Source organism: Festucalex cinctus, chromosome 11 (assembly GCF_051991245.1).
Source record: "Festucalex cinctus isolate MCC-2025b chromosome 11, RoL_Fcin_1.0, whole genome shotgun sequence".
NCBI lineage: Eukaryota > Metazoa > Chordata > Actinopteri > Syngnathiformes > Syngnathidae > Festucalex > Festucalex cinctus.
Window position 1 is genome coordinate 10,896,356 of NC_135421.1, and position 12,039 is coordinate 10,908,394.

At 38.5% G+C, this 12,039-nt stretch overlaps 2 protein-coding genes across 18 annotated transcripts in view; one reads left to right on the forward strand and one right to left on the reverse strand.

Moving 5' to 3' along the window:
* The window catches only part of caska (calcium/calmodulin-dependent serine protein kinase a), a 124,833-nt gene that overhangs the window by 67,826 nt on the left and 44,968 nt on the right, over positions 1-12,039 (forward strand). For all 17 annotated transcript variants that reach the window (XM_077536210.1, XM_077536217.1, XM_077536209.1 and 14 more), the window contains exons 4-5: positions 2,417-2,494; positions 2,577-2,649. In XM_077536210.1, the coding sequence (XP_077392336.1) occupies positions 2,417-2,494; positions 2,577-2,649 (151 nt within the window). The remainder of the gene's footprint in view (positions 1-2,416; positions 2,495-2,576; positions 2,650-12,039) is intronic.
* Positions 8,229-11,561, reverse strand: gpr34b (G protein-coupled receptor 34b). Its single transcript, XM_077537264.1, has 3 exons — positions 10,966-11,561; positions 9,472-10,044; positions 8,229-8,789 (listed from the first exon to the last, which is right to left on the reverse strand). The coding sequence occupies exons 1-3, from the start codon at positions 10,971-10,973 to the stop codon at positions 8,246-8,248; spliced, it is 1,125 nt and encodes a 374-aa protein (XP_077393390.1). The 5' UTR covers positions 10,974-11,561; the 3' UTR covers positions 8,229-8,245.

Sequence of the window (12,039 nt, forward strand, 5' to 3'; positions counted from 1 at the left end):
TATTTTAGAAGAATACTGTAATTGGCTGGCAATCATTTCAGAGTGTACCTCTTGCCCAAGTCAGCTGGAGTAGGCTTCAGCTCCCCCCACCACCCTAGTGAGGATAAGTGGGAGAGAAAATAGGTAGATCTGAAAGAACAGGGAAAAAACATAACATAGAATCAAAAGAAATAAACTGGTTATATAAATTGCAGTTATTGTACACACTGTAGTATTTGTGTGTTGCTGTGTACCTTTAAGGGGAGTGGCCAATGGATTTTCTTCAGTCCATTTGGTATCTGGGTGTGCGTTGTGGCTGTTGTAGCTCTTCACGAGCGTTTTCATTTTTGTATTTTTATGTGCTTGCTTGACCGTTTGTCCCATTTGACAGTGCATCAGGGACTGACTCTCCTTGCCCATATGTGAGGGCATTACAGCACTGTATCTTGATTACAGTACTTATTTGAGTTGGAGACACGGATATGAACTGTGCAAGCTCTCCCGTTGTTACTTGGTGTGCTTGCTGCTGGGACAGCCGAGTAATTTTTGCACAACTTCGGCAAACAGGGAAACCTGTCCTCATTCTGGGTCCGCCATAGCAGCAGGTTCTCCTGGCCTCTCACGGACCCCGTCGTGTACAGTGGAATAATTTCCCACTCACCTTCCACTTCATTAGTGCAGGCCAAAAAATTCTGCTCATACCTGGCTTTTTCCCCTTTAGTGGTTCTCTCTCTCTCTTACAAAAGCGACACATTCAGAAATAGAGGGAAATTAAATCAATTAAAGTGACAGCCTACTTTTATTCAGCACACTCATCTGGCGCTCCAAGCAACTTGGCCTCTCTCTTCCCAAACCTAAAGCCACATGACACACAACTAGTGGTGGCGTTTGAGAAGTACAACGGGAAATGTTAACATACTATATTACACTGAATTTTTTTATCCAATTCTTGGAAAGTTATGTAGTAGTTATATCAATCATGCACACAATTGTGACAATATCCTGGCTTGCTGGGTACATACAGATGAATTCTGGATGTTCTGTTATGATTGTGAGATGCAGCTATATTTTGTGGGACTTGAGTGTGAAAGAGGCTACAGGTAGATGGGAGAGATATTTGAGCACTTCATCCCTCAGAGAGCAGATAACAGAGCAGGCATATAAGATAACTGCAGACATCTTCATATGTCTCTCCCTGAAGCCTGCTTAAATATGAATAGTGTAATACTGTATAAGATGGATGTGCTGAAAAAAAAGAGCCTCACAGCAGCCTGGCCTAATTGGAGAGGACACCAAGACTGGATTTTAATAGTTGGGCAGGAAATGAAGCCGAGCAATTAGGAGAGACGCAGTAGTTGTAACTTGACTAGGTCAACTATTAATATCATTCAACATGATAACATGTGCCTGTTTGTGTCACTAAAGAGCCAATTAAAAAAAGAAGTCCCTTATACTAATGCAATGGCCATCAAGTCTGTTCCTATTGAGTCGTTGGATCAGCGGGGAACTGGTTCTAACTGGATGAGAATCTCATTTGGTGTACTCAAATTTGTGGCCAATGTTATTTTGTTGGAGATAACACTATTTCACTTTTAAAATAAAACGGGAATTAATCATTAGCTGAAGACAGCAGGCTTCATCCAGTTGAACTTGTACCTAATGTGTGAAAACATTTATTACGTGCAGGTTTGTTAGCAAGGGCGACCTCTAGTGGCTGTCATAATAACAGCAATGGTTGCCCTGTGCCTAAAAATTCTAACGTCACCATATCCATCCATCTGTTTTCACTAGCGTTGCGGGTAAGCTAGAGTCTATCCCAGCTGAATTTGGGGAGAAGGCCGGGAAACACCCTGGACTGGCCACCAGCCACTCACAGGATCCATGTAACAAACCATTCACACTCGCATGAACCTACCATGCATTTTCATAGTACACAGAGAAAATCAGCCACGACAAGGCACGTTATGGTTATTCTATTATATCACATTACAAATAAAGTACAACTGGAGCCTAAAACAATATTTTAATTGGAGACCTATAGAAATAGAACAGGAATAAGTCACGTAACTCTGCGGAAAATAAAAATGGATGCATACAGCTCTTTGGAGCAACCATGTACCAGAGCCTACTTGATACCTATTTGTCATAAAAAAAAAAAAAGATGCAATCTCTGAATAACATCAGATCATCTTTAATAGTGTACACGGAACTTATTAACAGCATGGTAAGTGTCCACATTTTAATACATCTGAGAGACATGGTGCTTCTTTTTTTTCCGTTAGCAACAGAGTTCAAACCAGCTTAGCAGTTAACAAATGTTCTTTTGTGAGTTGGTTGCTACTGTTTATCTTTTTCACCCAACATTTATGCAAATTATTTGAAGAACATATTTCTTACCATCACTCTGACTTTCTCTCTGCATTTGTGTGTATCTCAGCATGGACGGAGCTGACTTGTGCTTTGAGATCGTCAAGAGAGCGGACGCTGGCTTTGTCTACAGCGAAGCGGTGGCCAGGTGAGGTCAACTCGACTTTGAGTCACTGCTTGGGCCTCTGTTTTAATTGGATTTTGACACACTCTTTTCTCGATTTTCTTAGTCACTATATGAGACAGATCCTGGAGGCGCTGCGCTACTGCCATGACAACAACGTCATCCACAGAGATGTCAAGGTATTTGTTCCCTTTTAGAAAAATTAAATAAGATTATAGCGTTTTATATGCAGTGTGGTTGGAAACGATGTGGCTGCAGGTTGGAATAGAAGCTGAAATTCAGCATTTGGAGGCTAAAAACTGCCACAGTTGCTTTTTTCCAGAAAGTGGCGCCCTTTCAGAATCTCTGCTCTGATTAGCGACCTCATACTAGTTCCTAATCTTATTAACATGAATAGAAATTTGGGTCGTTTCAATCACAGACCCAAAGTGTGTCTTCAAAAACACTTTTCCTTCTTTTCAGCCTCGGCAATATTAGTTGGATAACATTTTCGTTTCAGGAAATTCAGATTCCCTGATGATTTGTCTCAACCTAATAGCGTCAATGTGTTTAGATATTTATTTCGGTTTGTGGAAAATGTCTTTATATTGGCAATTAGTTAAACATTATGTATGTATAATACACTACTACTAGTATTATGTTTTTTTGATGACTAAGACTGAGTATAAGGGTCATACTGAAAAGAAAACAAATATTACAATTAAAGGGGGATATTAATTTTATAATTTAGAATAAATAATTTTACACAAAAATATAAATTTATGAGAATAATATCACTCGAATAAAGATGTAATTTTACAGCAATAAAGTTGTGATTTTACAGGAATTATGCTGTTGGGAATTTTGCAGTTTTGCTTGGAAAAAAAGTTTGAAAGTTTAGAGAGTAAGGTTGTGATGTGAGAATAAAATGGGAATTTTTGGAAAGTCGCAATTTTACAGGAATAAAGTTGTTTAAAGTAACACTCGGGAACTTACAGGTTTCACTGATAATGGCAGCACCAAATGGACAAAAGCGATAGTGTTTTGCCTGAAGGAAGAAAGACCACATGAGGACGTGAAATCCTGATGCATATTTGCCAACTTTCCCAATTCACGCGGGACTTGGCGGGAGTATTCCGAATCTCCCACATGGCTGGATCATTAATTTCTTCCGCTAATCTCCCGAATTTACAGCAAAGTAAATAGTTTACATTGTGGTCAATATTTGACAGTATCTGGAAAACCCTGACCTGCTTGTACCAGACTCCCGCTGGAGGCTGTCATAGTCAACAAGTCTTGATTCTACACAAATTATATCCAAGATTTTACCGGGAAAGTTGTCGAAGGCTGAAGGTTGAAAATAGTGTTGCTTTCAAAATAAATTAATCATCATAGTGTTATGTTTTGAGAATAAAGACATATTACATAAAACAGTTCCAAGAAAGTAGTCATAAAGTTGTAATTTTACGTTATACAAGAGTGTTATAATTTTGCATGAACGTAACAATAAAGTTAAACAATAGAATAGAAATGAACAATTTTATGAAAATGTTTTTTTAATTTAGCAAGAATAAAGTCACATTTTCATGAGAATAAAGTTGCAAGATTGCAAGCGTAAAGTGAGATTTTTATTTATTTATTAATTATTTATTTAGCATTTATTTATTTAAAATGTTAAAACATCTTCATGTTATGAGAATAAAGTAACAATATTTTGGGAGCAAAGCTGAATTTTACAGAAAATAGTGATAATCTTTACGGATGTACGATAATGCTATTTTCAACCGATACCAATTAACCAATAATTTAGAAAGTGCAGATGTTGATAACCGATAAGTAAGCCGATAATTTTGTTTGTGAAATTAACTTGAAAACAAATATACTTTCGAGTCCTACCTTAAGTCGAACGTACAAAATGTTACAAGATTGAGGTCTTAATTTTTTTTTAAAACAGCTGCAAAACTACAAAATAAGATAATTATACGAGAATATACTTATTTACTATAATTACATACAGAGTCATAATTTTACATGGATGAAGTCACTATTTTCTATGTGTAATTGCTACAATTTAATAAGATTGAAATTTTAATGTGATGGAATTAAAGTTGTAATTTTATCAAATAATCTCATGGAATTACAACAAGAAAATTAGAAATTTTACAAAACTTAAGTCAACCTAATAAAGAATTAAGCTATATAATTTGACGTTTATACAATTGTACTTTTACAAGAATGAAGATGCAAGAACAAAGTCACAACGCCCCAATATTACAAGAATGCAGTTTCCATTCCATATGCTAATTCTTACATACTACATTGCTACTGTGACCTTGGTGTTGTTAGTATCACTTGGGCTAACCAGCCACTCATTACCATAGAAATGAATCACTATTAGGGATCAAGACCACTTTTTCCCCAGACTGATAGCAGTACGACTACTCAACTCTTTGAATACTCGCTGATACCAATAGTAAAACGGCTGGCGGCCACAAGTATCAACGACTGGTATCGGCCGCCGTTGCAACTTAACTAACGCATTGAAATAAGGCCTGTATCACCCCAATACAACACCTGGTATCAGCACTCGCCCATCCCTATTCACCGTTTAATGCTTTGTGCAGATAGAAGCCGTTTAATCAGGTTATAAATACAGCAGGTTTCTACTATCACCCTATAACAGCTGCTGTCTCGTCCTTATCAGATGTGCTTCCCCCAATTTATATCTTATTTCTCACATGCGCGTGCGCACACACCCACACAACACACACACGCCCAGCCACAAAAGAACTGGCAGCAGTGACGTATGGAAGGAGATAAATACTGAGGCTTTAAATCAATTCAGTGACTTTCATGCATGGGAAGTTGCAGCTCGCTTGAGCAGCTTTCTTGTAAATGTGTCTGTGCGTGTGCATTTTCAGACTAGTTTTTTTTTAACACTGTCCATAAGGAATGAGAAGAATTATTGTTATTTGATCATTATTACTGATTAAACTTGATTAATGGTGTCTTGAAGTGGTGTGCACTACCCAGCTGTAACTCGCAGAGGTGCCGTTGAGTCACTCTTAACTAGCATGCAAGGCAACATGACATTAGTTTGTGCCTATATCAACAATATGGAAAATTATTCCAGCATTTTTCAATAGGACAAACATTTTGAAAATCGAGTCTGTTTGTATATTAACATGTAATGTGGAAGGCCATAGACAGACTAAGTTGCAAATGGAAATGTCACAATAATTGCGGTGTAATCCTTTAAACTGCTACTTTAACACATACACAGCAGCAATACATACAAATAGAGTATAACAATAGTTAAAATCATACTGTATATTATTTCTGTTCTATGTGAAGAACAAATATGAAAACTTTATTATTACACTGAAGGGCCGACTTCTACTTGCTGTTGATTACGCTGCATCTATTCCAGTAGACCAAAGTGTTGCCGGCACGTTGCTACACAACGCTATACAACATTGAAAATGCACAACATTAAATTTGGACATAATAGCAGCGAATGGTAAACCACGGAATAGCAGGGTTTCACTGTATAAAGATGTTTATTTGTCTGATCTCACAAGTAGAAGCTACTAAAGAAAAGAACCAAATCTGTATTTTCAGCAAGTGGGTGTAGGACTTACCATTCAGCTTTTAGTTGCTATGTGCTATAAGGTAATGGGCCTCTAGATGGCAGCTTCGTGTTTTGTATCATGCCACCTTAATACTCAGACTCAGGACATTTATGCTGAGCAATTAACATGACTGTGTCAAGCCAAGAGAGGGGAAAAACATGCACATTAAAACTCCAAATGCATGGACATTATGTTTTAGAGTTGAACCTCAGCTTTCATGTCAATAAAAGTTCATCTGGAGCTTATGATCATCAAAGTTGGGCTTTGATGTAGTCTGTGTCTTGACTTTGGTTTGGTCTGAATGTCTCAGTGATTGCATTGCACTGACTAATGGAAGAACACTGTCTGCTTTTGGATCTCCATTGTTGTTCTTTCCATGGCCACCTCACAGGGAGTGAACACCCTCACTGAGATCTTTGTCTGACTTTACTGCTGTATTCATCACTGCTGGGAAAAAAGGAAATATCCCCCTTGAAGCGTTTCAATTCTGTAAAAAGCACATATATAAAAGAACAATGTGGTTTTTTTGGCAGCGTATTTCACTTTTTTTTTACATTTTACACACGTGCATAAATGTTATGAAAAGATCACACCAATTTCTGTGCAGAACTGGTTGTGAACAATAAACAATTCAAAGAAACATGGTTAATAATATTTCATAATATTTCAGTTACAAGTATATGTAAGTGAGAATTGAGTTTAAACAAAATAGTCGTGATTACATGATCAAATCCTCTCACAGAAATTGTGTGATAGGTCTGTGTTTCAAAAATTTAATCACAGCATATCTGAAAATTACTTTGAACGAAAACTAGATAAATGCACAGAAGTTAACTTTTCCAATAACTTCAGATAGGCGCGTCCACTTTCAACTTTCAGAATCGAGATCCCAGAAAAGTCCCTCCACATGTTTTCCCTCTCGTTTTGTTTTTTATTTACTTGTTTTGTTCTAATGTGCTGGTGATGTGGCAATGTGATGATGTTAACCTTCACACGTCCTTGCATGCCATCAGATGTATGCACTTCTTGAACACAATGTCTGAGCATGGTTCTTGCAGCTGGCTTCTCTCCCACTGCCTAATCACACAATTGCAATGGTATTACGGAGTTCATAGATTATTCATAGATTATACTTTTTTTTTGCTTATTCTTTATTTTATTTTTTTCTGAAATCCACTAAGATGCCCCAAGATGCCCCGTCTAATAGAGAAGTAGTGCTTCGGCACCATCTTATGGCATCTATGGACATTGTCATTAATAAATATTTTTAAGGGTGAGCTTCAATTAGTCACTGATTTTTGCTATTTGGGCAAGACTCAGTTCATATCCACCACACATAGCAGGGTGATTATTGTATACATCATTTTATCTGTATTAATGGTTACTGGATAATATTTCTGAAAAATCCAACAAATATTGTAACTACAGTATTCATATTTTTAACAGAGAAATGCCAATTAAGATATACTGGATGGTTGCTCTTAGAATAACACACAGCATTGTGAAGCGATTGCACATCGAAGTATACTGGAACACTAGTCATTAAAGATAATCCATCCATCCATCCATTTTCTTCTGCTTATTTTGTCAGTTAAAGATACTGTGGGCACATACTTGTATTATAAGCTCACCAATATCATGGGGGCTTGTTGCCATCATGCAGTTAGACATTTAATTTGCAGACTTTTTACATGTTTTAGTTGGTGCTGTTTATATTCGCTACAGTTGTCAACAGATATTAAATGGGCTCAGCAGTTATCACTTTAATTTTTGGCATTAAAATTGATAACTACAGTGTGTCCTAGTACTTCTCGAAGTCAGAGTTAAAGCAAATTTTGAACTTCCACCTCTTGTTTTCTTTAAAATGCAACACAGTAATCCTATTGCAGTAAGAGCATCATTACAGAAAAAGGACCTGACATTTCAGGGATTGATTGTAAAACATTGGTACTGCACCCCTGATTTTTGTATATTGTTTTAATGTACACTAAATGGTTGGATGAATTTGAAAGTTGTTGTTCAGATTTGTGGTTCACATAGCGCATCTCTTAAAATGTTAATTTGCACCCCTCTTTGTGAGCCAGAGCAGTTGAACTAACCATCCAAACCACGTATTCTTACGAGTCACAATAATCAGCTAAAAAAAATGAGCTCGACAAATCCTTTATTTCAAAGTAGCTGGGACATTAGCTTGCCCTCTGTCAGGCCTTCCATTTCTCCCTTCCATTTCCACTGTGGAGCTGCTCCCACTAACTCGCACCGAAGTATGTCGCACACGAAACATGTCGCTCATCAAGCGCCGCACCTCCTTCCTCACAGAGGACAATAAGAGGAGTAAAAGAGGAGGATCGAGGCAGGTGTTCAGAGCTGAAAAGAGCAGCGCCAATTCATTGGCTTTGTCAGCCACGCTCCTCCAGAAGCAGGAAGTGTCTGTAATTTGGGTCTTGATGTAGAACACCCTAATCACATGATACGGAACAAAACAGAGAGTAAAGAGGAGCAGGATGAAGAAGGATTTCCATGCAGTTCTTGAATAACGGTGAGCGTTGGGCAGGTTGGGTTTATTTTGCGATGTCCTCAGAAGCTTGAGGGCGATCTTCATGTAGGACACCACCAGAGCGATGAACACCAACCAGAAGACCACCAGAATGCAAATGTTGATGTATGCTTTCCATTTTGCATCGTGGAGCTGTTTGTAGTGGAAACACCTAGACACACAAAAAAGGGGAACTTGAGTCAACTAAAGTGCAAGTTTTTTTTTTTAATTGATCCAGTCTAAACCCTGGCTGTAAAAACAAGACTGTCCATGTGTGTGCTGATTGTTCAGTCTCAAAAACTAAACTATATACAGGGTTTTCCAGTATTTTATTATTCCCAGGACAGTAAGCAGTCGGTTTGAAAATATTGTAGTCTCTGCGTGAAACCTTAAAAGCACTTCACTTGATTTCTATCATGTAAGCATACCCTTAATCAGAGAAGCCACAGTTCCACTAAGCGGAACAGTTTAGTTCAGCTCGCTTCGGGAGAGATTAGAAGAGTAAACCTTTGCAAGCAATGTGGCTTGTGTGATTGGCGGTGAAATATGGCTCACTTATTTTGCAACCGAAAAGCTAAGATATTGAAAGACCTTACTTGCTATCCAATGGCCAAGAAATGTTAAGGTGCTATCTAATTTTTCTACCAAATGGTCAGCAAATGCTTCGGCATGGATAGCTTATTTTGATAGCAAAAGGCCAAGAAACTAATGGCCTAGAGACAGTAACATACCTCTCATTTATTTTGCTACTAAAAAGCCCAAAATTGTCAGATCAAACTGCTTATTTAGTGACCAGTAATGTAAACACAGAAAATTGCCTAGCAACTGTGTTCACCATCAAATACTTGACCAACCTGTTAACATGTGATGGAGTCTTTGTTATGAAGAAGGCTGAAGCCAAGCCAAAGGCCATGATCCAGATGGCCGCACAGATACCCGTGCTCCATCTGGTGGACTGCAACCTGATCTGTGTCCGAGTTCCCCGATGGATCTTCATGTAGCGATCCACACTGATCAGCCCCAGCAGAGTGATGCTGATGTACATGTTCATGTAGAAGAAGCTGCCCACCACGTTGCACAGCGTGGGCCCCAAGGTCCAGACATTCCCCCTGACATGGTAGAGAATCCTGAACGGCAGGCAGACCACCAGGAGAAGGTCGGCAAACGTCACGTTGATGAGGAAAACTCGCACCGAGTTCTGTTTCGAGCACACATGGAACAAAGCCCACAGAGCCACCAGATTCCCAAGCAGACCCAGGATAAAGATAATGGAGTAAAGCACCGCAAGTGGTTGCTGCAGCGCACCATAATCAACACAAGGCTGCTGAGGATCAGGCGTCATTGTCAAGTTAATCCCGTTGACAAAAGGGGAAGTAGACATCTGAAGGTCAGCAGACATGATGTATGGATAATGATGATCTTCCAACCTGTCCAAGGAAACAAAACAAATATTTTGGTGTCTTTACGAATAAGTCATGCCACCAACATAGCAGCTAATGTTAGCTTGTTTATATGCTAATGCTAGCTTGATATTGCTGGCACTGCTGTTTTGTTGAGCATTCTCTGAGAATATTTATCACAACTATGCACTATCATTATTACATGCTAAAAATTAAAATGCTTGAGAATCATGCTCGTACATGTCACTGAAGTGTGCCGATTTGGTTGGACTCTGCTTGGGGATAAGTAAAGTCTAAAAACTGTCAAGTTACTCGCCCTTTAAATAGTTAAACTTTAATATACCACCAACTATCATCCTAAGATATATTAATGTCATAATTGCTTCAAATATAACGGTATATACAGATGATTCGATTTTTCAAAAAATGTGCCTATACACGTGCATGCGGCAAAACTCTCAATAACTTCCATTAATAACCCAGGCTAAACTCGGTGCCCCCCTGACATACAAACTTAAACTGTTAAGATGTATAATTTCTGAAAAATAGGCAGAAATAATGCATATAGGAAAGTTTTTCAGTTGGTAGCTGAGGATAGGTTCCACAGGGGAGAAAAGGTGACTAGGTGAGTTTGTGAATAGCGAACTGCCAATAGTTATTCACTCCCCATATTGATGTGCAAAGCCAATTGTGTGCACATACAATACTTGTGATCCAGATTCATTTCATGAAGCGGAAGCCATTGTTCTGTTTTCATACTAATAAATGGTGCAAAATGCCATTAAAATCACACAGAGCTGAAGCCCATCCAAGCTGACTTTGGGCAAGAGATGAGGTACACCTTGGAGCGATTGCTAGCCAAATTCAATGTTCAATCAGCATTTATTATCTAATGTAACCCATAAAAAAAAACAAATCTTATGCATACTTTAAATAGGATGTACTCACACAGTCATTTAAGTCCACGAACAATGGTCGATCAGCTGCTCATATATGCTCATTAGACTTCCCCTCTGTCAGAACTGCTTACTCACACATCCAGCCTCTGAGAAGGACACGTTTCTAAAAGTCTCATCAAGCTTCCTGTACAGAGTCAAGTAGCTTCAGACTATAGTGGTTCCGATGAAGAGAGAGAAAATCTTTTGTTCCCTCCGTCCATTTCCAAGGCTGCCGCTCATGTCGGCGTTACCCTGTCCGCGTGTGCCGTCGAAAGTCAACAGAGAATTGCTGACATGTAAAATGCGGTGATGTCGCGCGGAGAAAATGTTGGGCTGTGGTCAACTTTTCTTTTTTCTTGCCACTTGTAGTCCCAATACAGAGAGAGAGGGTTGGCGGAGGCTGGACTCAATTTGCAAGTTCTGGTTACACACATGAGTGCAAGTGATGTCAGCATGCATCATGCACAACTTGTACAATATAATACGCTTTCCACTCCTGTTTCTTATTATAAAACACAGCTACACTATGTGCTGAGTATAGACATTCTGAGGAGAAAAAAAGGTTCCCAAAATACAATACCTCTCTACAATAGTACACTGGCCAAGGCAACCATACTGTCAGCCGAAAAACCCCATTTTTGTTTGTTTGTTTTTTTCCCTCAGCGTGGTAATGTTGCTGTGACCTACATCATATACATTCCCGTAGGTCTTGTAGGCTTCAAACATTATACTGTAAAGTTACTGATTGGCCTAAACTTGGCAAAGGTGTGTTTCAAAAGAAGGCATATCTTTTTCATCTGGCTTTTATAATCTTTAACTTTGATAACAATTGACCATAATATGTATGAGGGTGCTGGAACGTTTTAAGTAATTCATTCTTATTAGACCATTTTTAATCATCATAGAAGTGTGAAAAGTCTACTGTTGTGAATATTAAGCAGATAATCATAAGCTGCTCATTGTAGAAATTTGCCCAAATTATCTTTACAGTAGCCTTTTTATTTGAGTATTTATGACTCAAACATCTTCTAATTAGCAGATTAACACATTAGCTGACATTAGATGGCGTGACTCTTAACTCTGA